This window comes from Solea senegalensis, linkage group LG14, assembly GCF_019176455.1.
Source record: "Solea senegalensis isolate Sse05_10M linkage group LG14, IFAPA_SoseM_1, whole genome shotgun sequence".
In the NCBI taxonomy this organism is placed as follows: Eukaryota; Metazoa; Chordata; class Actinopteri; order Pleuronectiformes; family Soleidae; genus Solea; species Solea senegalensis.
The window spans coordinates 7,368,538-7,396,039 of NC_058034.1; the positions used below are offsets into that span (position 1 = coordinate 7,368,538).

At 43.1% G+C, this 27,502-nt stretch overlaps 2 protein-coding genes across 5 annotated transcripts in view; one reads left to right on the plus strand and one right to left on the minus strand.

The window, feature by feature from the left end:
* The window catches only part of shdb (Src homology 2 domain containing transforming protein D, b), a 23,901-nt gene extending 11,849 nt beyond the window's left edge, over positions 1 to 12,052 (minus strand). The window contains exons 1-7 of one of the 3 annotated variants that reach the window (XM_044044579.1): positions 11,832 to 12,052; positions 10,117 to 10,298; positions 9,729 to 10,019; positions 9,519 to 9,615; positions 7,722 to 8,104; positions 5,645 to 5,795; positions 2,621 to 2,842 (exon numbers count right to left, since the gene is read on the minus strand). In XM_044044579.1, coding sequence (XP_043900514.1) covers positions 2,621 to 2,842; positions 5,645 to 5,795; positions 7,722 to 8,054 — 706 coding nt within the window. In that variant the 5' untranslated portion in view covers positions 8,055 to 8,104; positions 9,519 to 9,615; positions 9,729 to 10,019; positions 10,117 to 10,298; positions 11,832 to 12,052. Of the gene's footprint in view, positions 1 to 2,620; positions 2,843 to 5,644; positions 5,796 to 7,721; positions 8,105 to 8,675; positions 9,475 to 9,518; positions 9,616 to 9,728; positions 10,020 to 10,116; positions 10,299 to 11,831 lie in introns of those variants that run through there. The other 2 variants (XM_044044581.1, XM_044044578.1) reach the window with 2 other exon arrangements.
* Positions 12,053 to 12,216: 164 nt separating this feature from the next.
* On the plus strand, positions 12,217 to 27,471 carry ankrd24 (ankyrin repeat domain 24). Of its 2 annotated transcripts, none has more exons than XM_044044463.1 (23): positions 12,217 to 12,270; positions 14,532 to 14,599; positions 16,509 to 16,639; positions 16,742 to 16,830; positions 16,940 to 17,004; positions 17,126 to 17,183; positions 17,295 to 17,365; positions 17,567 to 17,673; positions 18,530 to 18,702; positions 19,266 to 19,288; positions 19,533 to 19,625; positions 19,836 to 19,946; positions 20,046 to 20,165; positions 20,294 to 20,423; positions 20,588 to 20,751; positions 21,509 to 21,669; positions 22,717 to 23,513; positions 23,603 to 23,919; positions 24,455 to 24,688; positions 25,283 to 25,459; positions 25,538 to 25,699; positions 26,459 to 26,524; positions 26,877 to 27,471. In XM_044044463.1, exons 2-23 carry the CDS (start codon positions 14,564 to 14,566, stop codon positions 26,943 to 26,945), a joined length of 3,354 nt encoding a protein of 1,117 aa, XP_043900398.1. In that variant the 5' UTR covers positions 12,217 to 12,270; positions 14,532 to 14,563; the 3' UTR covers positions 26,946 to 27,471. The 2 variants fall into 2 exon arrangements, with proteins under 2 accessions (XP_043900398.1, XP_043900399.1); XM_044044464.1 differs by having other exon boundaries at positions 25,292 to 25,459.
* The last annotated feature ends 31 nt before the right edge of the window (positions 27,472 to 27,502 follow it).

The following is a 27,502-nucleotide window of genomic DNA, read 5'->3' on the forward strand; positions in this document are numbered from 1 at the left end:
GTGCTGTTCCGTGTATTTTGGTTCTCTTTTAAGTTGAATAGGGTTATTTTAGGCAGTGTGGTTTTGTTTCATTGATTTTCTTCAGACGATGATAGCTTAGCTCTTTGTTTTAAAGAGTGTTTGTTTTTTTTGAACAGCATGCACTGCCCATTTTCCCTTTTAAGCTACAGTTTATTTTGTAATTCACACCATTGACTTCTTTATTAATTTAAATAGATCCAATCTTGTTATTGTGCTGCTTCCCTTTACCCTGAGTCATAACAGTTACCATTAATGTATGTAATATACACAAACCCAGATGTTCCAGCAGATCCCCCTAACCCTCCAACACCCTCATTTATGCTAACATGCACACAATGTTTTCTCACCCTTGAATGAGGATTATAGTGACATGAGCATGCGGGTGTGTGGAGGTGATGATGAGGGGCTGCTGGCAGATCGTGATGTCCCACTTTGCCCTCTGTCGCAGGTTATCTGAGCGAGTGTGTCACATCCGCGGGGAGGGAAGGAGGGCTGCGGGGAAAGCCCCCGTCACCACTGCTGTGTTGGTGTGTAGATGTGTGTGAGAGTGCGCCTGTGTTAGCAGATGACTGATGGCACCCTGCTACAATGGCCCTGACTCCCCCTCCTCTCAGTTCACCTCACCTCACAACAGCCCCCCGAACCATTAATTCTCCTCAACACCCTTCCACTCTGGGGCTCCGGGCCACCACAAACATCCACTGAGCTGCCACCAAACACACAATAACCTTGGACAGCCCTTTCTGTTTCTCTACAGCATATCTATCCATTTACCATCTCCCCCTCTCTCTCTTTTTTCCATTTTATCTCCCCTGCCCCACTGTCCATCTTTCCCACCCCCTTTATTGTTCTGCTCTGTCCTTGTCCTTCCCATCTCTTCCCTCCTCACTCATTCTGATTGTGCATAGCAAAGCTGAGAAGGCTTGGGAATATGGATTAAATGTGAGAATGGAAAGCACTGTTTGTGTGTTTACACTTCACTGCCTTGGTCTGCAAGACTGACAGCAAGCTCGCGTGTAGTGCCCACTCCGACCGGACAAACGCAAACAAACATGAGGTCAGTGGCGGGTTTTCCTCCACTGTGCTCACTAATGGTGCAGGTGCTGCAAGTGCTGCTGTTTTCATACATTCAAAGAGGAGGAGTCTGAATGCAAGAGAACAATAGATAAAGGAGTGAGTGCAAAGTAGGTTAGAGGTGATAGTGACTTTTAAATGAACTGCCATGCATCTGATTTTTAAACACCTGAATAAGTTACGGGGCCTTTTTTGCTGCTCCTGAGGTTGAAAGCGATTAAACACGATGATGAACATGATGTTTGTGTGTACGCGCTCACGTGTATGTGTGCATTCAGATAACCGAGTGCTGACCTGACTCTCTTATTTGCACTGGACCAGTTATGCACACGTCGGCATGTAATTAACTGAGAAAAAAAGGAGGAGTGGACACAGGGAAGGGGAGAGGGGATGGAAGGGAGTGCACACAAAGCAAGGGTGATTTATTATCCCATCACCATGACCTTGGTGACTTGGAGATGCAGCTCAATTAAGCTGAGTTGGCCTGGCATGCCTTATACTGATCCACTACTAAATGATCTATCAGTCTCTCTCTGATCCTCCTGTTACCTCTCTACCTCTATTACTTCCACCTCACTCTCTCCCTCCAATTATATTCAGAAGATGGAATGTAACAGGACGGGATCTGACATGTACCCTCCGTGCAACTTTAAAAATGATAACTATGCACTGTGAATTCAAAGTAGTCCAGATAACAGGATTTCTGTGTTCTTCTCTCTGCCAACCGGCTCTTCGTAACATCAACTATATCTCTAAACGAGACATCTGTGTTGATTCTGATGAGCATGTCGGTGGATGTTGTGAGTCTCGTGACAGTGGTTTGATCTGTGTGGCGGCAAAAAAAAAAATCAATAATCACCAGAAGGTGTTGTATTGATGTAAATAGTAAAAAGACAAGATATGTGTGGATCGTGCTGGGACTGTGAAGGTCACGTTAGTCACAATTTCCAATGAAAAAAGGGCTTTAGAGATGTAATGATGAAGGGGAAGATGCTACAGTAAAGGTCAGGACAGTTAGCAGCACAGCTCTGAGTTAACTGGAAGGGCTTTGGCATTTAAAAAGAACATGTCTGGGCCTGGTATTAGCAATTTCCACAAATTCCATCAAGAGATTCCATTTTAAAAAGCTGCAATATGTGAAATACCTGAACATTTACAGATGGTGCCTGACCATTGGTGCAGATTCACTGACAATAACACTGGATCATTTTCAGCACGGGGCTTTAAAGTGAGTGTTGAACATGTTCCCTGCACACTTAGCCACTTTATATGTCACATGCCAAATATATGAAGCAGTTCTCTGTCTTATAAAGATCATGAACTGCTTCATGAACTAAGTTTTTGAATAAAAGGTGAACCATGCATTTGAAAAAAACAAAAAAACAAGATTTTGACACAGCAACATTGTTAAGAGTTACTGATGTGTTTGACGACTAAATCAACATCTTTCTGTATTCAACATAGAATCTAAAACCATTTCATAGTTTTGCAGTAACTTGGTTATTATCACAGTAACTCTGATTACCTGCAAAAGCTTTGGAGATGTTGTCCTTTTTCCACTCCCAGGGTTGGTCGTACTCGTCAGCTGGTCTCTCATCATCTTGCGGCAGCCTGCTGCTCTCCTTGCCCTCCTCCTGTGGTTCTCCGTACACAAAGCCCAGGTGCTTTCCTCGCTCATCTTCATAGGGGGTGTCGTAGAGCTGCACCCCGCCACGCGCCCGTCCTCCTGCTGGCCCGCGCTGCAGTTCTATGAGACCAGATGCACAACGAACAACTCTGATTAATACGCAAACTCAAAAGCAGGCAGTCGAATAATCAGAGATTTTTCCTGCACTGCAAATGAATCCAAAAATCCTGTTGAGCTCTGACATGACGAGAATTAGAGTAGGGAGACAAATGATGTTTGCGCAGCTTGCCGTGGGCTCAGAATCTCATATGGAGAGGCTTAACGAGACCTGGGGATAGATGCTGAGTGGCAACATGGTAGCCACCCCCCACCTCGCATCCATCCTGAATCCCAGCAGCAAACTTACACGGCTCACAACATCATCCATGTTCCCTTGTTAACATTTTCATCACTTTCACAGTGGGACGCAAACAAGAAACGCTTCTCAGCACTCCAGTCTGTTATATGGAGTCAAATATGGTCATGAGATAAAAGGATTTCCGATTATTGACGCCAGCTAGAAAATGAAATTAGATTTGTGAATGCATCAACAGGAGTCTGTAAGCTGCGGGCAGCAATCAGCAGTAGTGCTTTGACCTGCTGACCTTCAAAACATACCCTTTAAAAAAACAAAAAAACCCTGAATATTTTAGAGGACATTTACTTAAATGAGATTTTGAACATTAAATTAAAAGATTCACTGGTTCAAAGCAGAGGAAAACTTTACCCTTCCCACGACAAGACAATGCTATTTGGTGGCCTGGTAGTCACCATGGCGACCGAGCAGAGGCCCTGGGGAAAGTCCCGAAGGTTAGATGATAGAGGGTGGAGGGGAACTGAAGAGAGAGGAGGAGCGGAGAAGGGAGGAGGGAAAGAGGAGGAGATGATGTGGTGAGGTGAGGAGCAGGTGGAGAAGAAGGAAAGAGATGCAGGGAGGAAAGAAGGGGAGAAGGAGGGCGGTGGGAGAGACAGAGGGTAAGGGGGGTGGGGGGGCAAAGCCTGTCAGTGTTTGATGTTAAGCTATCGAGACAGAAGCACAGTGGGACTGAATGCTCCTCTACCTGGGAACCAAGAGTGTGTCAGCGGTAGCCTGGAGATGGAAAAGATGAAGGCAGAGAGATAAAAACAGGCCTAGACAGAAATGATAATGAGAAACTCGGAAAACATAATGTAGGGAAAAACAGGTGGGCAAAACTCACAGGCTCTCACTCTCAAAATCACACAAGTGTCTTTTGAGGACAGTCTTTGTAGAAGACAATCATTATTCTGGACTGACGTTTGTCAACGCAGGTCTACGGTGTTTATTAACGCGCAAAAACAGATTAAGAGGCTGACGGAGAAGAGAGCGGACGATTCAGGTAAAATATCTAATTGCTATTTTTCTGAGCTAAAGTGCAATGGTGATATGATGAAAAACAAGATGGAGCACTAACACATGGGACCATCAAAATATTAACTACTATTTTGTATCACTCTATTGCAAGAATGACAATTAAGAGTTATAAACTGTTTCAAACATGTATGAATTCCTTTTTTTTTTAATTGGCATAGAACATAGTAGAATAAAAAAAATAGACTCATTAAAATGCAGGCTTGACAATTCGCTCATTATGTGGTTGCAAATTGCCATTTTCAATTTGAAAACGAGTGATTGTTCAGCCCGAGCAGTCGCTCCTTGAGTGACAGGCTCAATTCATAGTCAATGAGCGAACTGTGACCGTGCTTTGCCAAACACTCTGGCATCGCCACTGTGAATCTAATCTTTCCAATGGCTCCATCCAGCTGCGGCAAAAAAAAAGAGAAAGTTTTCTTCCAGATTTCTCAGGTTGGGCAGAGGAAGAGGCGCTCCGTTCATTTCTGCCTGAGATAATGGGCTTAACGTGACGCCCCAAACAGGTAGCACAAGCAACAACAGCGAGAGAACGGGACATAAAATTTGCTAAACAGCAAATTAGCCAGGCAGCCAGACTCCCCTCAGGGCCAGGGAGAGCCCTCCAGATGAAGAGACACTGAGAAATGGGGGGGGGCAATGCTTTTATGACTGGGACAGATTGGGGAGAGAATGGGGGAAAGGGGGCAGATAGAGATGTTACAGCAGAAGAGACAAATGGAAAATGATAGATGTGGGCTAGATGATGTGGAAGAAAATAGCAAGGGAGGGTTTTAGTCTGGATAGGCTTTTCCAAAGGGCAAATTCATCCATGATGGACTACTCCATGACACAGGGGATGGGGGCACTTACAAGACTCAACAGCAGGACTGGTGGCTAAAAATGAGGCAATTAAAAAGGGAATATTGAACAACACATTCAGTCCCAGTGTCTTTAGAACCAAGAAGTGGTTTTATGAGGAAATAAAGACATACTGCAGAATCACATCACAACAGAAGCATCATCTCAGTGGTGTTTATTAAAAAAAAGACTGCTGACAGATTATTGATCAACAGTGATATTACTTCATGCTACAGTAACATGTGTAATTCATGATTTGGAGACTGAAACGCAATAAAAGACCTGGCAGTGATATTATTGATGAAATGTGAATGTAATCCTTCCACCTAATCTAATAATATGAGGGCAATTCTGGTAATTTTTGTGGAACTGTGAGTTCACTGCCTGTGAAGATAAATGTCTGAATAAAAATGAGATACTGAAACACAAAAAGGACACGATGAAAGGAAAAGGAATGAAAGTGTCTCGGGGAACGGCTTTCAGACACGCAGTGAAGTGTCCAGGCGTTCCTCAGAGATTTATTTAACCTTTATTTGATTATTCTATGAGTCACACTGAGATTGGCATCTCTTTGACAATTGAGACCTGGACTTCGTCACTGCATGTGGTCATGAGATACTGAGTGATGATGATGAGGAGGAGGAGTAACTGACCTGTTATGACCCTCTGGGCCTCATATGGTTCCATGTAGCCGTTGTTCTCACATGGAACAGGTCCATGATCCGGCTCTAGTCGGTGGTCTAACCGAACATCGAATGGGTCTGAATAGTCCGTGTCCCCTGCCAGCGGAGCAGAAGGCACCACCTGAAGGACAAACACACACATAAAAAAAATCACTTCCGTTACAGAACATTAACTTGTGCCCTCAGGGAAACAACGGCCATATTGACTTTTTGTCTTCATACAGAAATGAAATTTAAAAAAAAGAAACATTAAATAGGTTTTGCCTGGCAGGCACATGTGCATAAAGAGCTCAAATCCCAGGCGACAACGCCTTTCATCCAACATTCACATATCAGCATCTGATAAAAGCTTTTGAATCAAACACTTGCATAAAAAAAACACCTTCGGGCAACGAATGGTTTTCTGATAATTAAGAGAATTTGGTTATTTTGTGTGAATTCGGAAAAGGGGGGAGTGTTGCACAAACAATACCTCATCAAGACCTGAGATGTGTGGAAAGCAGCTTTTAACAAGCAATCAGGTCCTCGCTGGAGTGGCACATAAAATATATGTCTGGCTACAGAGGGAAAAAAAAAATGTGTCTGGAGCTTCATCAAGACACTAATTTGCACCTTTGGGAGCAAAATCGCAGCACCACACCAGTACTGTGTATATTTAGAAGCTGCACAATGTGCACGTCTTTGTGGCCACATTTATAGAAAATGCAATACTCTGACCATAACTGTCCTGTCTGGGGATGATCCTGTGTTTAGGGTGGAGGAAGAGAGAGGAGAGAAGGAGATGATTGGTTTGTCATGAGCATTTGTCGTCAGTTGGCACACTGACAGCTACACAGACAGCCATATGGTCTCTCCCTCTCTCCCTCTCTCCCTCTCACATGCACATACACACACACACACTTTGGCTCTCTTGCCCTTTTGCTCTCTCCCTCTCTGACAAAGGAAAATCACGGTAGCAGGGGCTCACTTCTCAATTCCCAGCTAAACACGCACGCTTTGTGAAATTACGTCCTAATCCCACGCTGATTCTGTAACAGGTTATCAGTCGATGCACAGGAATCTGCAATGTTAATTAGAGTGCGGATGTTCCCACAAACCCTGGGAAATTAATGAGAGGAGAGTTGGGTAGAAAGGAGAGATATTGACTGCAGTTAAGACTTTCACTTCACTCGACTTCAGGCTTTTCACACTTGTAGCATTTTAAGTCATGGATCTAACTGCAGAGATGAAAAACCCCCCAAAACAACCCTGAAATCCCCCTAAACTTACTCAGCCTACAGTATGTGTACTGAATTAATCTGCAAACCATTTCCTTTTGAAACCTTAGCTTCTGCTCCTTGCGCTCTCTCAACATCTGTTGGCCTTTTGGTAGCTGAGTATGCTTTCCACAGCACAACACGCTTTGCTCTGCAGTCCCGATGACACAAGCAGCATCAAAGCATAAATTACACTTCCCCGCGCCCTGAGACAGGTCTGTATATGACATACAGATGTACAGTGCCGTATGTGACCCCTAACATGTGCTCATGCGCGCTTCTCTCCCAGCGTGCAAAGCCAAACCCCATTTATTATTAATGGAAGGACATAAACTCAGGGGACTGTGACCCTCTCTCTCTCCGACTCAATGGTCCACTCAAGCCATCAATTACACTTTGCCTCCGTCTATGGCAGCAGATGTATGTGGCGCGCGGGATGTAATGTGATTTACGTAAACAATGCGTGTTTGTGACACACATTTCCAGTCACTTGATTATTAAATCGGATCAATACAGCCGTCACATTAGTGGATATTGAATAAGACAGTAGGTACTGCCTTCCTTTCATCTCACCCTCTCCCCACATCATCTATTAATACAAATCTTAATCCAAAATCCAACAGGATTAAGCAATAAAACAATATATATATTGCATTCTACAGTTGCAATGAAAGAAATATATCAATATATCAATATACTCAAGTTTGTTGTTTTCTATCTATAAAGAAAAAGTCACAATTAACTTGTTTCTTCACAGCAGCAAAGACATGAAGAGAGACTGGGGCTCTTACTGGCTCTTGCTGGTCTTCTATCGAGAGGGCACTGAGGAGGATTTTGGTGCGCCCAAGCTCCTGTGAGTCCACTTTGATGAGTCTGTGCTTAGGAGACCTCCCATCCACGCTGGATGACTTCATGGGAGACCCGTACACCGGTGTGGCGGGGTCAGAGGCTCCAGACTCGCCCCTGGACCTGTTCTCAGATTCCTCATAGGGGTCCTCAAAGTCCAAGTCCCTCTGGAGCCGGTAAGCTTTGAGGATCTCACTCTCGCTGTAGTCTGGCGTCGGTGGCTGTGGAGGCACTTTCCTGCTGCCAAAGCTCAGGTAGTCTTTCAGCCACTTGGCCATTGCAGCTCCACTTCCAGAAGGTGCTGATGTGTGGCGGAGAGAGAGAGAGGCTGCCGGAGAGAAGACAGAGACAAACAAAGGGGTTTAGACCAAACTGCATGACCTCCTTTCTGCTGTGACCTGTGGCTTTGATTTGCTCTGTGGGTTTGAATCCCTTTAAAGATTAAAAATCAATTCTTGTTTGTTCTAAAAACATCTAAACAGCTCCTGATCCTCTTATAATCTTTGCGTTAGACAACTTATTTGGTGTGGCCACATACCCACAATCAAAGGTGCCTCTGCATGCACTCAAGTGACATTTAAATGCAGCACCAACAGCTGGGCTTTATACACACTCCTTTTGTTTTACACAGGCATCGTAATGTGAAGCATCTGGACTTTGCCCAAAGGCTGGCATTACATTTCACACCCTTGCAATAAAATCCGTTTACACGTTGATAAAAACAAGCAGAGATTTAAAAGTAAAAGAGGAATTATATCAATCAAAGCTGAGATAAATTCAAATATTTGCCTTTGTTTTTAAATTGCAATACAATATTATAGTAGAGGCAAATTAATATGGAACTGTATTAAACTTCTCACCAGAGATTAAGTGCATTTAAACACCACTCACTCACTCACCAAACCTACTGCCACTTTGGATGCTTTACTCCGCGTTTCTTCATGTCTGTGACAAGAAAACGACACAGAAGAGGAGACGAAACCTTCCACGGCCTTTAATCCTCCAAAAAAAAATAAAACTGAGCAACGGCACTTTTCCACGGACAAACACGAGAGCGCTAACACGCGCCGAGACCCTCAACCCACGGAAGGCGAATGTGCGAGTGAAGAGCGACAACAGCTCCAGCAGCAGCAAGTCAACCGAGCGATTAAAGGGGAGGTGCTTCATTCCCACAGGATCATCCCTCCATTCCCTTTCGCAGTCAGCCGACCGTTCATTCACTCAAATATCCACACACACACACGCACGCACTGGAAACAGAAGAAGTGCGTGGGGAAAACAAATGAAGAGCAGAAGAGGGTGGTGGTGACTGTGGGGGGATGAGCTTCCACGAATGTGCTCTAAAGATGTACATTATTTATTTGCATGACATCACAGGATGGGTTTTATTTAGTAGCCTGAAAGTTTAAAATAGTATTTTCCTCCTTTTTTTAAAAGGGCCTGAAGGTTGTGGATTATTTCTGCAAAACATCCACAACAGTGTTTTCTTGAATTTAGTCCTCATCACATAATATAAAAGAAACACCCTGGAGGCTGTCGACTCTGACTGAAAAAAACACAGCATTCTGTTGAGTTTCATTCATGTTGCTTCACGCTCCCTCTGAGCGTCTATTATCCTGTTAGATGTGCCATAATCCAGGGTCCAGGCTGGCAAACGGATTATGTGCAACAGTGAGTAAGGCCCATCTAAATGTGTTAAAATACCGTAAATGCCTCTTTCTTTACGACACTCATGAGCTCACTTTCTCCCAGGGGTGGGAGTCCGTCTGTCCAGATGAGGTCATCCAGCTAGAATCCAACCGAGTAGAACCCAGACCTTCACATCTCATCTTCTTCCTCCTGCCTCGACACACATGAGCAAATGAGCACATTAGTTACAGTGCTGGAGCACTTAACTTGACGACAGGATCAATTTCATGACAGTGGCCAATAAAAAAAGCATGTCAAATTACCTCTACAAGTGGGAAAGAGTCTCTGCAGATGTGACTGACTCCTCACCTCACTACTTCCCCCTCCAATAAATGTGTTGTTTTTTTAATCTGAGCAGAACCAGATGGAGTATAGACAACTAAACCTTGCGGGAACAAGAATCACACTTCGGTGAGAACCAGGCATTATCATGTGGTAACACAATCAATATGCACTGATGACAGTCTTATCTTCTGCGAATGAGATCCGTTCATTGAGTGAGTTGATAGACATCTCGTTGGCACAACACACAGACCTCGATCGTTCAAGATATTCTGTTTGCACAACGGACTCAGATGATAACTTCATCTCCTCAAATGACAAAATACCATCTTTCTCCGTCCCTGCTTCCCTCTGCCTTTTTCTTTTTACCTTTGCATTTTCATCTCCTCTGATCTCTGCATGGATCAGTAATCTTTGGCCACCTCTTGCTCCTCACAGCCATGCATTCTCCCATTTTCATCTGCACAATCTGCTCAGTCCAGCATCTCCTCTGACACCAGCGACAAACCAGTGACATACAGGAACAGACATTTCACCGTGTCTTTCCATTCCTGTAAGAAGAAGAAACAGGTGAGTTGATGGATTCAGCCACATGAGGACGCATGAATAAAAGAAGGAAACAGAAATGACTGGCTCTCTCAGTGACAGCCAGACGTCAACAGAGCTGCTATTTTTCTCCCAATCTTCATGCAAAATAAACACTGTTGTGTGGGAGCCAGAGATTTAATTGACTCCCAATGAAAGAAGAAAGCAATGTAGAATAGTTCATTAAAAGAGACTAAATATGGACGTGAGATTTTTCTCTGTAATTCATGCTTCGCCCAGATGTTGTTTGTGTCCTCTGGCTCAGTAAGAATTGTAATTTCAAGAAGTATGAGCATTTTAGTAACTGCAGATAATCTTATGCAACCCAACAAACACACACACACACACAGTGATTACCATCAAAAATCAAACTTAATCACAGTGTAATTATCAGTCTTTGATGTTAATTAAATGACTAGAAAAGAAGCAACACAGGCCTGAATGAATAATTGTTTTTCAAGTAATAGATTATTTTGCCTTATATCTACTGCCCTCATCTGGTGGGTTGAGTGTACTGCACACATCCTTTAGAAATAGCAGGTCTCATTTTACTTCTTAAAAAATAACAAATAAATCATCCATTCGTGACCAAAATGTATGAATACAAATGTATTCATACATTCATTCATTTATTCATTCATCTGACACTGTTTGAACTTTTCATTTTCACTCACATTACATGTTTTTTTATATCTAACTTTACCCACAAAAACGCTTTTCAAGTTTCATGAACATGTACAAATTGACTGAGCACAAGTGAACCAGTCATTCAACGGGTAATTACAAGGGAGTCAATAGGTATGTAAAGAGGTAAGAAACTAAGTCAGTAAGTAAGTGATTAAGTCAATAAATAAATTACGTTAGCACATAAGTGAACTATGGAGTAAACTATGGAGGAGGATTAGGGCCACATGTGAAATAACATTTGGAAAAAACAAAATATACAATTAAAACAGCCAGACTTCTGAGATTAAAGTCAGACATCAGACTACTTCTGACTTTATTTAATTCTGATTTGACTTTTTTTTTCCTCACAATGAGAACTGGATGAGAGTAAGGTGAGACTGTTTTCTTAAAAAAACTTTTTTTTTTTTAAAGTCAGAATACTGAGAAAAATGTCTTGCATGTCAGTAAGTAACCAAGTCAGTAAATAAGTATATGGTAAATAAGGTACGTTAGCACGTGAGTAAGTAAATACACAACCTGAGTAAGTGTAAGCATGCAAGTAAGTAATAAGTGAGCAGGTTGATATGTCAGTAAGTAAGAAACTAAATGAATAAGTGAAGCACAAGTAAAGCCATTGAGTGCGTCAGAATATAAGGTTTTTTGTCTGATGTTTGTGGGTAGCCTAACATGTAAGCAAATTATCAAATAGGTAAAAGTCAGTAATAAACAATATATTCATATTTTGCACCTAAACAATGTGTAGCTATCTCATCCATGCATTAATGAACCCTCTTATATTGACATTATATCATTTACAGGATCACTTAACTTACTTTTGTGTGTGTTAGTGTGAGCTTCCGGGTTGAGCTCCTCCTGTATTATCATTGGTTAAATGTGTTCAAACTTGCCTGTGGTAAAAAAACAACAACAACAAAATAAACAACAACAACCACGTGCTCGAGGTTTAGCGACGGAGAGCGCCATTTTACAGCACATTAACACATTTCAGTGAACATCGTGTAGACGGAAGTGTCCCACACTGCGTCGGCTGCGCTGCACGCGACAAACCAAACAAATAGACGTCACGTTAACCGTCACTGCCAATCAAACGCTGATCCGGCGCTTTGCGCATTGCTGATTGGTTGATTTACGAGGGGAGGCGGGTGCGTCGCCATGGTGTCCGCCAGGCAGCAGTGACTGGAGTGTTTTCACCGTGAGCGGCAGCTAATGGACAGAGGAGACACTCACCTGGAGCAGGACTGTCCTCCACAGGTAGGCTGCAAGTTCCTCTTCTGTATCAGCTGTGACACTATGCAGTGTATTCCCTTTAAAAGACACGAGAGAATAGTGTTAAAGTAAATAAATACATTCATTAAATAAATAAATAAATAAATAACAAGTGACACTAGATCGGCAATTCCGTGCCGAAATTTCGAGGGTGCCTGCAGTTCTTGCGGCATGTGGAAGTTATATGATTTGGATCCAATCCACCTTGGAAGTACTTTTTGGTGGAGTCACCCTTTAAAAGACCAAGTTTTAAAGGAGAGAGGGGGAGAGAGATTCACAAGCCCCTCTGTTTCCCATTCATGTGTATGTGGAAGTTATATGGCCGGAGATTTGGATCCAATCCACCTTGGAAGTACGTGGACATTTTGGTGGAGTCACCCTTTAAAATACCAAGTTTTAAAGGAGAGCGGGAGAGAGAGAGAGGTTATATGGCCGTTTTTTGCGATTTTTGGGGCCATGGTTACTTGAAACGCTTAGAAATAGTCATCGCACACAAGTCCCGGTCGAGCCGCACGTTTTGATATAACATGTGTGGGGGTTTTCTCAAAACTGTGGGAGGAGTTAGACGTCAAAGTTTTGGGTGGAAGAATACAGAGAGACTGACAAGCCCCTCCCAAAGTCCCCTCTGCTCCTTACACACACGCACACACACACGCAAACGCACGCACACACACGCTTGTCTCTATTTCTCCAAAACCAGCAGAGAAATCAGAGAAAACAGCATGTTTTAAAGTTGTCATATTTCAAGAACGGTTGATGATAGAGATAAAATTTTTGGTTTGTGAGCGTCAGGAGGCTTCCGGCAACTCCCACATTTAAATTGGTGACAAACGGACGTGAATTGACAGAGAAATCACAGTTTTAAAATCACTCTCGTCTTGATTTTTCCAGAACTCAAAAGCAGACATTTTAACATTGAGGTGAATGTAGAGTGTGACCAGAGTTGTCTGCGCTTTGAGGTGATTTTAAGAAAAACTACAAGTCATATGAACATGAAAACACACACAGGGTTAGACGACGCCCATGGCAACGTTTTGATGTAAAAATTGTCCGTGTAGGTTGGAAATTGTGGGCAGGAGAGGAGTTTGTTTAGAGATTTTTGGTGATTATTTTGCTGGATCTCGCTAGAGTGGGCCACTCTAGCGATCCGCCCACACACTTCACAGACCACTCACACAATCATTATAAAATCTGAAAACGTAAAAAAAAAAGTACAAAACGTAAACTGCGATTGTTTAAAAACCGTAACATGTATCAAAACTTTGACTTAGGTCAGAAAAGTCCCAAGTCTTGTGACCCGTTTAAAGTTCCAACCACGTTTCTACGTTAAAGTATGACGACACTGTGATGCTCCAAAGTGGGCTTGGTTTTTTTCGGTTTCCCATTATTGTGTGAGTGGAAATTATTTTACATTTTTGCGATTTCTGTCGCCATGGTTACGCGAAAGTCTTAGAAAAGTCATAGCACACCATTCCCGATCAGGCCGCACGTTTTGATGTAACTTGTGTTGGGGTTTTCTCAAAACTGCGGGAGGAGAAGCGTGCCAAACTTTTGGGGGGTGCGAGAATAAGAAGCGGAATAAACGCGTAGGAATATCAATAGGTGCTTCCGCACAATGCATTCTAGTGAGAACTCTAGGTTCTCACTAGTATGCCTTGTTGCTGCAGGCACCTAATTATATTGTCTTGATATGGTGAGGAAGGCAGGAAGACATCAGAGATGACATCCCTGGTTTTAAATGCCGTTGCAGTGCTGATATTTAGGCTTTTGGTCAAAATATTATAATATTTATGATGTTTAATTAGATATGAATCAAAAATATATGGAATCAACATAGAATGATATAAGAAAATGCAATTTAATTGATTCTTACACTTGTAAATACTCTGTATTCTAAATGTGATAATGTCACTATCCTGTTGACACAAACATCAACACTTTTTAGAGACACAGCTTGTGTCCAACTTTATAGATAGAGATATATATTGTATATCAGGGAAATGCCTTCATCTATTGAGATATTATTTATAAGCCAAATTATCCGAGCAACCATAATTAAAAGGATGTTCATCTCCGTTTACAGTGCCAGCATGCCCATATGTACAAAGTGCATCCATGAGTGCATTGTTGCCAGAGTGAAGTGTCCATGTAAAGTGCAACCAGTGTGTGTGTGTGTGTGTGTGTGTCTGAGACACAGGGGATAAGCAATAATAATAATAATGATGATGATGATGATGATCTTATAGATTTCAGTGTATCTGCTGAGACAGAGGCTATCATGAAGAGTCTGAAGGCAAAGTTTAAAAAGAATGAGGTAAGAGACATCTGTTGAGCTGCACACTTTCGGTGGATTTAAAAGCGTTACACCTGCATTTTTGCACTGTATGCAAGTTATTTAGAGGTATAAAAAGCACACTCATGCTGTGTTTTTAACCTAATATTGAAGGACTCAGGTGCTCTTGCATAAAGTAGGCATGTGCACATGTTGTGTATGGAGGAAGGGACGGGTATACAGTGTCACTGAGCAGCAGGAGAGCAGGTCTGTGTCCAGACTGCTGCTATGACCACAGATCTCAGGTAGCCTTCAATTATTCACATGTATGTGCACACACACACACACACACACACATTAAATGCCCACTTTCCTGCTGTTGTAGCTACTTTACCTTGAAGTGCTTTATAATGCAGGCTTGTTCTCTTATGTGCTGCTTCTTTATGATCCTACTTATTTGCCCGTCTCATGCTGTCAGATGCTTTTTGTTTTTGCAGACCGGGGTTAAAGCTGTCACTGACTGACCTCACACACTCACAGCATGTGGGCAACACAACCAAATTAATTAGCAACTGCTGGCTCCACAATGTGGTCTGAGCATTTAGACAGTTGCCCAATGGAGGAATTCTACCTCTGTGTCATCTTTGAGTACACACACTTAGTCCTCACCACAACACAGATGCCAAAGCGGGGTGGTTTGGATGTACTAGGTTTTGTATTGTATTTGACGTTTTCATCCTATATATCACCCTAGCACACCTTCTTTAACCTTTAGTCATCGCACTGCAACTTGCTGAGGCTGTGATTACCTTGTTTTCAGATTTGATTTAGGGTTAAAACTTTGCCGTTGGAATGGGAATACTGCATTTCAGTTTTCTATGTAGGCTGCTCACAGTGTGGGACTATGTTAGAAGTGAACCAAGTGCAGAAAGCCATTAACACCCTATTTATTGCAAGTCACATTGCATGACAATATAGAATATATTATATAAATGACATGTGTGTAGATAGATAGATAGATAATATCCAATACAGTTCATACATATAGATGCACAAATAGACTCTGTCCCATAAATGTCCATCTTAATGTGAGCAGAGCAGAATGCAGCTTATCCCCTCTTTTTTGCTGAGTCCTCACATCACACCGGCCCTGCTCTGTAACTGCAGAGGAACACAGCTACAGTATGATGCTGCTGCCAGGAGGGGTACCGTGCAGGATGTGACACAAAACTTGAGGAGACAGAAAAGGGGGGACTGCTACAAAGAAGATGGCAGCAGCAGCAGCAGCAGAGGAATTATTTTAGACTGGGGAGAACAGTGAAGAAGCAAATGAGGAGGCAGAGTGTGTGTGTGTGAGCTGCAATGGTAGGACTGTGGCTGTGTCACTGTTGGCAGCTGGAGCGGGACGTAAGGATGCTGTTTTGAATTGCGAGCAGGGAGGCTGATACATAGGGAGAGAGAATAGCTCTGTTATCAGGGTTACTGAGATGAGGTAAATCTATTTCACTGGAAAATACATTCTTTTTGTCTGTAGATTTCAGCTGCAATGCTGTGACCTCGATAGAGTACAGTATATCATAGAAACTTATGGATAAGTTAGTTCTCTGGTGTTTAGTGCAGTCCTGGTCTTGACTCACTGTAGCTGTGTGTACGAGCTGCTAGCCACATGGATCCTGATCAGCCTGTTTTTAGCCTGATGAAGAGGTTTTGTACTTGTGTCAGCCTGCTGCCGCTGCCAGTAGGTATCTTCTCTTGATATTCGATAAACCTACAAATAAGAGAGACATTTAATTGGCTTTATTTCTGTTCTGTAAATCTTGTCGTATTGTTTTGTAATGCTCTCAGCCAAGAAACAACATATCTTCACATGGGCCTCATCGTTGTTTGTGTGTTTGCAAAGATTGGGGCAGCACAGTGTGATGACCTCCTGTTCTCTGGTTGCCCCCCAGAGAGTCAGGACTGGACCAAGAGTGATGAGAGACTCTTGCAGGCTGTGGAGCAGAATGAACCTGACAAAGTCTCTGCTCTCATCATCAAAAAAGGTCTCTGTCCCACCAAGCTTGACACTGAGGGCAAGTCAGCGTAAGTTGATTTTTACCTTTTATTACTTCTTCTAAAATCTTAAAATGACTTTAATGACATTTGACGCTATTACTCACCACAAATCCTTTTCTCCTTCGGCAGTTTCCACGTCAGTGTTTCCCGAGGCCGACTAGAATGTCTGGAGGCAATCATCTCTAATGGAGCAGATCTCAACATACCTGATGGTGCTGGTACGGTATTTCATGATGACGTTTTATCTCCAAAACCAAGGTTATTGCATCGCTTGTGTCATAGATTATCACGGTTAAATGTTTCATGTTCTTTATTCTTTTATGACAGGCTTCAGCGCCCTCCACCTTGCGGCCAAATATGGTCAGTCAGAGTGTTTGAAGAGATTGTTACAGGTAAAACACAGAGCGACAGGCTTGCATGGTTAAACGGTCTATACTGGAAAATACATAATCTCCTGGCAAATGACTTCTGATCAATTTTGACATTGTGTTATTTGTGTTTTTCCTCAAACAGGAGAGGTTGGCAGTAGACTGCACCGACGGCATCGGCAGGACACCACTTCACCATGCTGGTACAGTAACTGTTTCTTTGCATTGAACCTGAGCTTAAAAACAAACACGCTTTCAATCATTTCAGTATCAAATCATATATCACGTCCTATTTCTTAATGTTTCCTCTGCAGCGGTCAGTGGCTGCTTGTCCTGTACTGAGACGCTGTGGGATTTTAAAGCCAATCTGGATGTCCAAGACAGTGTAAGATGATGATTACATCTTGTATATCAGATTGTATCGATGAGATGAAATGTCTCGCTCGAGATGAAAATAAAAAGATTATCAGTGATGATTCATTTACTCTCTGACAACATGATTGGATATCGATGTGTGCTGTTGTTCTATGATGTTTTGAAAATGAAAATGTTCTTGTGTGTGTGTGTGTGTCTCTCTGTCTCTCAGGAAGGTTCCACGCCTCTGATCTTAGCAGCACAGATGAGCAGAGTAGAGCTTTGTGTGTTCCTGTTGCAACGAGGTGCCAATGCAAACATCCAGGACAACCAGGGAAGGTAATGGACTGTGAATGTTCAGCAGGGAGAATAGAATGGTTCAGAGGATTCTCCTCTGTCCGTCACACTGATGCAGCCTTGACAGATGTGATGACTGGAGTGTCAGATAAGCTGACAAGAACTTGATGCTGCTTCGTCAGATAAGCTGAAATCTTAAAACATCTTTGGGATTAGTTTCACAGCAGTAGGGGTTGTCTGGGTCAGGATGGAGGATTCTAGTATTTTGGAAGATTTGGGAGAGATTTGAATGAATGCAGATCAGGCCTTTGGTGGCGGTGGCCTTTTGTAAGTTTAATATATCATCTGTAGATTGATTCAGCAAAGGCAAATGAGCACAGTCAAGAAAACAAAAGTATGTATGTGGGCTGGTTGGATCAATATGTAATCATGAGCTAAGTTGTTGAATTTTGCACTCTGCATTTTCTCTACACACACGTCTGGGTGTCTGTCAGACGGTCTTATCATGCCCTGTCCTTGAATATTGAATATGCAGACACTCAGAGTCTAGATAAGCACACATTTTCATCATTCTTTCTGCTTTGCGCCGCAATATAGCAGTGAGAATAACAGAGACTGAGACAGGGAGCAGCAGCTTTTCATTTTGACTTGGAGGTGATGATTAGAGAATGACCCTATGGTTAGCAGCAACCATGTGGAAGACAGCTTTGTTTTAAGGATGTTTTAACACATTTTATGTTAATAAAAGTGACTGGCTAATGATCCAACAGTTTGAAATATCTAGATGGTATCATAAAATGATATACTGTAAATACAATTGTACAGTTCCTTGAAGTTATGTTAGTATTAGTAGTTTTGTGAATGATTTGGTATGTCTTTGCTCATTTTTGAACCACAGATCTGCATTAATGCTGGCCTGTGAGAGTGACAGTGTTGAGACCGTAGAGGCACTGCTGAGAGGCGGAGCTAACACACAACTGGTTGACGCCCTAGGACACAAAGCCACCGACTACAGTGCAGCCATTGGCAACCAGCATGTGGTACAGATGCTGCGGGACGGAGTACCTCCAGGTACACTATGAGGCCCTGGGACCTTTTTGATTTGGAGCGATAGAATGAATTAAACGATTTCAAGCGGAGGTTAAATCAAGGGGAAAACATGGCAGAGCCGCATGCGATAGCAACATCCAACAAATCACCAGCCCTAGAGTCATGTATAACTCCCCTTTGTGGCCGTGCAGCTCTGTTTCACGGCTGTTATGCTGTAATAAGACTCTAAAAAGAGGAAGTGGATCAGGAGGACAGCTGGGTGTGATTGTAAAGTAGGGTTGAAAAAAAGTAGGCAAAGGGCTTGTTCCACTTTTATCTCCTAACAAAGACTTCACTGTGAGATGAACAACAGATGTGAAACTGGTTGGAAAAGGAGATTAAAGGATAATTAGGTGTATGTATATGATGTCTGACCACTTTGATTTATTATACAACTGAAGCTTTTGTTGGCTATACTACATAAAATACATAAAACCATTACTATATACTGCCTTTTAAAGTCAAGTGAGTGTGTGTGTGTACTTGCGTGTGCACATATTCACATGTACTGTAGAGTTTGAAACTTTTTTCCTCTGCACGCGTAGCTTCTGAGGGCTCGGGTGAGGAGGTAAGACTACACAGCTTTGTATTGTATCACTTACTCCATCAATGAGATCATGGCCTGTTCTGGCCTATCATATTGTGCATGCTTTCCAAGATGAGGTCATTGTTTTTGTGTGCTGCTTTCGTTTTGTTGCTGCCCATTCCTCGTTGTTGCTGACCCACGGTTTTTATCTTGAGTTTCATCCACTTTTCCATTTTAATTCAAACTTGACCTCCGCTTGTTGATCCCCTTCCTAACCCGCACACAGCCCCCCCAAGTCCCCTCAGGCGCCTCATCAGTGCAAGGGGGGACTACCCCCCGCAAACGGAAAGCTCCGCCACCACCCCGTTCTCCTCTACAGGTACTGAAAACCCATCCCAGTGGATGGGAAACACATTTTTAGTCACATTTAATAGGCAGTCTTACAGTATAGCCAACATCTTTTAGTGTATAGTAATGTTTACTACAACATAACAATGTATTCTTCTGTTTCACTTCCTGAGGTCAGATGTTTATTCCTCTCTGTAATAGCTAACAGAGGTTTTTTTTTTTTTCTGCTTCAACGATGCAGGGTTTTTCACCCTCTCCACAGCTACCGAGTCCTGCTCCCCGAGGCAAGTCCCCTGAACCTCAGTCTCTCTCCCCGTCTCCCCAGCCTCCAGAATCACAGCTATCAGCCCAGGTAGGCAACACGAATCTTCACCACTGTCGTTGCTGATGTTTACCTTTCACGTTCCTGCAAAGTTTGTGGAGTCACCATATTTTTTTGTGGATGCCTCAGGTGGAAGACGAGGAGGTGTTTGAGGAGATCCGACGGCTCCGTCTGGAAAGAGGCCGTCTGCTCCAGAAGATCAAAGCCTTTGAGCAACAGCAGCAGAGCGCCATCTCTGCCTTGGAAGAGGTACCGCACACCTAGAATTGCAAACTCAAGTTCAAAAACAACTCATGGAATCATTTCATGTAAAGCCTTATGTATGACCATTGTTTTGTTTTATCCACATCTGTATGTGTTTTTTCTGCGCTATGTAGTTGTCCCACCTAAAGCAGCGTCTCACTGAGGCGGAGGCAGAGAGAGACAAGCTGCTCGAGGAGCTGAAGGGAGGTCACGGTTTAGGCGCCAGTGACTCGGAGGACATGGATGAAATGTTGGACTTCACTGGTATGTGACCCTTGTGCACATGTCCTTCCCAAGCCCTGGCTAAAAGCACGCATCTCCTCCCATGCATGTGTTTCTGCGGTACCGCACAGACATTCCTTCATGTCTCAGTTCAGGAAGTGCACTGACTAGTCGATGTTGTGGTCTCTCTTGAACTTTCTCACTAGAGAAGCTGCTCTCCAAGCGCTCCAGAGCCTCCCCTGCTCAGGACGAGGACACCGAGTCAGCCAGTTCCTCCCCTGCCCCTGCAGACCCAGGAACGGTTGCTGAGCTGCGTAAACAAATAGAGAAGCTCACCTCACAGAACTCTGAGCTAGTTCTTAAAGTACAGGTGAAGTCAAAAGACATATACATATAAACGACTGATGTTCCACAATACATGTAGTAAATTATAATCTCTCCTCTATCTATCACAAACACACGCTGTCTCAGGCCTTTTTAAGAGGTAGAGATGAATCAATTGTGATAGTGAAGGGATTATTAAATGGTTCCCCGACAGCAGATAAAGATGCATTTCACGAGTAAAGTCCTGCCTGGAGCATTAGTACTGACCACTTAAACTTTATGACGCCGCACTCTGGTGCTCTAATGCACTGAGGCAGTTAGTGTTCATGTGAGTATAAATAGAACAACACAATATCAGATGCAGACGTGGGGCAATTTTGTAGTCATCCGTCACTAACTGGGTCATGCTTGAAGTTTGTTAAAGTGTGTTCTGGTCTGGTGTGGTTGTTCATGTACCACTTAAGGAGTATCTGCAGTACAGGCCAGGAAAGCTGAAAAAAAAAACTCCTAATGACCCAAGCTAAATAAAGGAAGCTCCATAAATTTTACACATAAAGGTTAGTTCATTAGTCAGTGGGAGAATTATTCAGCCTGGTGGAACGGAGTCGTCTGTGGCTCTGCAGGAGCTTTGTTTTTGTGGGGGTGATGTCACTAAGGATGTATTTGCATGGACATGGACTACATGGAATTATAAAATAGAAAATCTACCAACTAGGATTGTTGTGGTTTCAAAAAAAAGATCTAATGAAATAGTTTCATCACAGGAAATGTTTATATCTCTAAATATCTCTATCTGGCCACAGATGTTGGAAATGTTTGAGAAGGATGATACAGACATGCAGACCTCAAGCCCAGACTCCATCCCTTTAGTCCAGTATGAGACCCTGAGGAAGGAGTTTGAAATCCTGCAAGAGCGCTTCTCTCAGGCCAAAGCTTCAGTCGAGACTTCCCGTGTGGCAGAGTGGTAAGACTGAGTCATTTATTCATGCATGTAAAGCAAGCTAAAATAGCCAACATGGTTCACATTCACTTGCACTCTGCTGTGTTGAATTATACTTTTATACTTACAGTACACACCTATGCTAGTCTGGCTCCACAGCTGCAGCAGTATCTCATCACAGCCTCCATCAGAGCATTTACATTTCCCTGCCTCATGCAGATTATGCATTGTTTCTCCAGTATTTCCATCTACTCCACCATTTATCCACTCTGGAGAATTAGGAGGTGTTTTCTGTATGAAATGACCTCAAGTTACAGTTGTACACTTCAGTGATCAAGTGTTGTGTTCTATTGTGTATAATGTAAAGCTGAAATAATAGGAAATGAATTGTTAATGCAAAATGCCCAGTACTTTCTTTACCAGTGGGAACATTAGCTTCTTATCCTTTTTTTCTCTTATGTAAATTCAATATTCTTAGGGTTGGGTTTTTTTTGGCATTTGTGAAATCTGACATTTTTTTACCATTTTACCATTATGTCAAACTACAAAGGTTTGAGAAACAGGGGAGTTGTCAAAAAAGTCACATAATGCAAAGACTAATAGAGCAGAGTCAAGTGCTATGAATTAAACATGAAAGAGAATGTCAAGCCACTTACTGGGAACAAAGTGAAACACAGAAGAAACAGAGACATCAAGGCACAGGTGAAAACAGTTAAGAACAGGTGTGTGTGTGTGTGTGTGTGTGATCACAGGAAATAAGACAAACCCCCTCAAAGTAAAACAGGAAGTTAAGTTGATATGATACACAAGTATAAATACTACAATGGAAAAACAAGATGCACAGGGATATTTACAGAGACAAAACACAGACAAGAAATTGAAAATCATATGTCCAAAACAAAAAGCTACATGCTTGGATCACCACACAGGGACAACTGTGGATTCGTGTGGTGCTTAATATTGCATAGGATACACTGGATGTTCCTTTTAGTATTTCCATTTATGTGATTGATTTTTAAAAAGTACTTTTTGCATAGCTTGAATGAGTGATAAACCTTGTCTGCTTTGCAGTGGTGATGACAGGTCTCAGCGAGGAAGCACAAACGCAGAGAGCACAGACGCCTTAAAGGAGAAGCTGCGTGTGCTGGAAGAACAGTTGGCCTCCTCCCAGTCTGAGCTGGAGGAGCTGAAGGAGCATATGCGCCTTGGGGTGCTCTCTGTGGAGTGTGCTGAGGGGGATACAGACGTGGCAGGTGCTAGGTCTGAAGGAGGGTCTGGAGCTGCAGAGGAGGGTGCGAGTAAAGAGGCACAGCAGCTGAGGGCCAGGGTGACGGAGCTGGAGGAGGAGCTTGCTAAAACACAGGGCGAGGACGGGGGTCAGAGCAGCCAGGACAGTAACACAATCAAACAGCTGACAGAGAAATTAAAGGAACTCCAGGCTTCTCTGGCACAAAAAGAGTCTTTGAGAGACGAGGGGGCGAAAGACGGCGAAAGAAAAGAGACTGAAATAGTGAAGGGCCTTCGTGACAAAGTGGCTGAGTTGCAGGCAGCCCTGGCAGAGAGCAGGCTATTGGGGAAAGAGGGAGGAGCAGCGGGAGATGGAGATCAGGTTCGTCGTCTCCAGGAGCGCGTGGGAGACTTGGAGGGGCAGCTGAGGACGTGTGTGCCACGCACCGAGCTGGAGGAGGTGCAGGTGACTCTGGGCCTCCAGTGTGAGCAGCTGGCCAGGGAAAGGGCAGACGTGGCCCGGAGGCTAAACGATGCCCTCCTGGAGCTGGAGAGAGTCAGGCCTCCACAACGTGGCGATGATGACGAGGAGGAGGAAGATGAGGAGCACTCCTTGAGCTCAGAGCCCTCAGTCATATCAGGTCTGTGGTGCAATTCAAAAATATACATACAGTATAATATTAGCAGTTATTAGTGGATGATGTGAATGACGGTGCCTGTCTCCAATTAGATCACTCGAGACGCACCTTGGCAGTAGTGAGAGAAGAACTGGAGGTGGCAAGACAGGAAGCAGCCCAGGCTCTGGATTGCCTGTGCGCAGAGCGAGAGGGCAGGGCACAGGAAGCGCTGCACCTCAAAGATGCAGTGTCTCTCTCGAAGCACAGAGAGGCAGTGTCTGCAGTGTCAGAACAGCTAGCCCAGACATTACAGGAGCTCCAGGAGGAGAAAAGTGTTCGTAGAGAGGCCGAGGAGCTGGCTGCGTCACTAGAGGCCAAACTGCAGACCATACAGGATGCCATATCCAGAGAGGAGCATGAGAAAATAAAGGTCAGCAGGGAAATTAACTAATCTTATTGAAAGAAACAGTGTCTCATCTTTTATGTAACTTCCAGTTTGTTGCTACCATTAGTGTTTTTCTTCCACCTCCTTATGTCACCTCATGAAAACATTTGCTGAGGTCAGCATTTCACTGATAGACCCCTGAGACCGAGAGATGCATGACTATCCCCAAACTCAATATTTAATTTATTTATTTCAGCTATTTCACATGAATTTTAATGGCACAGCTGCTTTGATATGTTTCTCTCTGGGCTGCGTCACCAAACATGATCTGTCATATTCGGGGATTAGAAGCTCAAAAGCAGTTAGTTTGTTATTTGGAAATATTTCATTTAAATTTAAAAAAACAAATATTTACTTAGGTTCTTTGTCATTTTAAGATATTTGTTCAGCAAGGAGTATGTTGTGAAGCAGCACAGTAAATATAGTATAATATGAAAAGGGATGCATGTATAAATGATCTTATTATTTCATGCACATATATCAAATTTAAAGCAGTTAATTTGACCGTCTTGCCTCACAGGCAGCGCTCCAGCACTCCCTGCAGGCCAGTGAGAGCAGTGCAAAAGCAATGCAGGACGCTCTGACTGAGAAAGAGATGGAGCTGAGAGAGCTGAAGTCTCAGAAGGCGGCAGAACAGGGTCTGATCTCTAAGGAGGACCACGAGGCCCTGCGGCTCGCTCTGCAGGCCGAGATCAACGCCGCCACGGCACGTTTCAACGACCTCACTCGCAAACATGAGAAGACGTGCACTGAGGTGAAAGTGTGTGAATGAATGCGTGTTATTGTTTCTGGCCTCTCCTCTCCTCTCTTTTCTCATGATATCTAAAGCCACATTATGCTTTTACTGTGTCGGCGACAAAGTGAGTCATGTTCCATGAAGGCCTCTTTCCTGCTTGTACATTATTCATCAGTGTATTACTTTCTCCCTTCAGTCCCATTATCTAATGAATTGATCTCTCTGTATATGTGCTTACTGGTGCACAGCGTCTGTTTACTATAGAATACTATAAGATACTATAAGTATTCTCACTTCTCTAACTCCTTAAGAAAAAAAAGTACATTTTGCATGACTATTATGTGAATTTTAGTGTGAATGTGTACATATTAAAGACACAGTGTGTAACATTTAGCAACATTACTGATGAAGTTGCATGTTCCCTTCCAAGTGTGTTGGAGAACCTTGTTAACCTTCAGTTGGCGTCAAAACTAAATTAATTTATTTTAAGTTTCTGCCAAATGAAAAAGAATCACCTACATTTCACAAACTGCACATTTAAGAGTATTTGAAACTTGAAATAACCAGCATTTTTAAAGTGACAGGGTGCCAATGGTGGTTTTACGGGCCTAGGTGTTCCAGGTGCAGAGGGAGGCTCTCTTTAACAAGAGTGAGCGGCAGGTTGCAGAGACCCAACTGGCCACAGTGCAGCAGCAGCTAACTGAGCTAAAGGCACAATCGAACCACGTCCAGGAACTCCATAAGAACATCCAGGAATCCCAGGGCCTGGTCAAGGAGAAGGACCGTAAGGTGAGAGACAACAGGGTCAGTTCAACGTACTGTTGTTGACGTAACAGTAACAGTAAAAACTAAAATGTGTTTGTGCAGATAACAGAGCTGTCCAAGGAGGTGTTCCGCTTAAAGGAGGCTTTAGGAGCTCTCTCGCCTCCTCTCGGCATCACATCCTCCTCCTCATCCATTCACCCTGGCAACCCTGGACAGCAAATGGCCCTGCAGAACAGAATCTCTATACTGAACCAGCAGCTCCAGGTAAGACTTCATACAAGATCATATGATTATTTTGTCGTTATTGTATTTAAAGATATAATATGTAACATTTCTGCATTAGACTGTTTTATTACGGCAGCCATATCTGCTAGAATTCACAGGGCAAATCCCCATGAAAAATCACGGCAAGGAAGAAAATATCCATTACTTATAGTCACTGTGTCGTCTTGTCTGTCATTTTGTCATCGCCTGGTCAGATTTTCGCCTTTTTCTGTACAGAGCACCCCATGCGTCTGCCACTTTATCAGCCAACCACCGACCAAAACAAACCAGCAACAGACATCGCTCACAAAAACGGTCGAGCAAATGCCTTTACAACAATAGCAAACATTGAGGAAGTGCAAATGCACAGAAATACATAGAGAACAGAGAATGTGTCCCACATATGTACAACAGCAAGAATGGTTTCTTCTACTGTGAACTTATAACTGGTACCTGGCTGGGAGGCGTGTGTTATGGGTGGGAATCACACACAATACCTCACAATATGAGACGATGCATGGTCTACCATACCAATAACATCACGATACAACAACTCTGTGATAATCAGTATATTGCATGAAAGTCAAGTAGCGGTACATCGCGATATCCGTCTGACTGAAGAAAACAAAACGTCCGTGAAAAGTTAAGAGCGCAGGATTTCTCTATTTATTCACAACAAGAACATAAAGTGCATAAAGTCTCCCTCTGCTTGACAAAGATATAGATGTGTGTGTAACGATTTCTGTGTCTCCTCTGCAGGATTGGGAGAGAAAGCATAAACAGGTGGTCACTGTGTACCGTTCCCATCTGCTGGCAGCTGTGCAGGTCAGTTTAATGCACATGCTGGAGCACACATTAAGACCGGCTGGACAGCCACGAATAGATACTGTGAATGACACCGATGACTCCGGCCCCCTTTGTGCGCACAATAAAGGGAGGGCAGGCTTAGTCCACGTCTCTGCTTACCAGACTTAGTGGATGAAATTTCAGAAGAGGTGTGGTGAAAGGGGGCTTGAGTCACTTCTATCAGTTTCATGAAGGTGAACACATTAATTATGCCCTATTGTAATGAGGGATCGTTCTGATTGTTTTCTGGCAGCTGTTGTTGCAGTTGCATGTTTTTTGACTCTATTGAACCTTTTGTGTGGTTTCACCGTCGTGTTCTGCTGTCCGACAGGGTCGAATGGATGAAGAAGTGCAGCAGCTGCTTCTCCAAATCCTGAGGATGACACAGCAAGGACACTAAGGACTGAAGAGGCCTCTTGGATGAGAGGTGAAATGTCTGCAGCTAAACTCAAGCATGTCTAATTGCCTATATCTACATGTCTCTCTATGCATCCTTCTTCACGGTGAAGCAGCTCCGTCTAGAAAGCCAAATACAACTGATCTGTGATCACACATAGCTGCATGCATATACAGTAATACAGTCACCCAAACAACAGAGCTTTGACTGATGTGGAGTAGTTCTGCTGTATGTTAATTACATATCAGGGATTTGTGGCAAAAAGTGAATGTGAATGCAGATGTTGGTGTTTCATAGAATCAGATGCACTGGTTGTGTGACAAGGGAATTGATTTTTATATTATGTTGTTATAATAAAAAAAAGAAGAAAAAGAAACTGTTTTGCTTTTTGACCCTGCACAAATACCACTGATTGAACACCATTGTTTTTGAAAGCAGCAGCTTCTACACTGTGTCTCATAGCTATTTTGAGTGATGGAAATCTGAGGCATGAATTTGGCTTTAGCATGTGTATTAAAGGTTGCACAGCTGAGTTTTACTGTGCAGCTGCTACACTAACT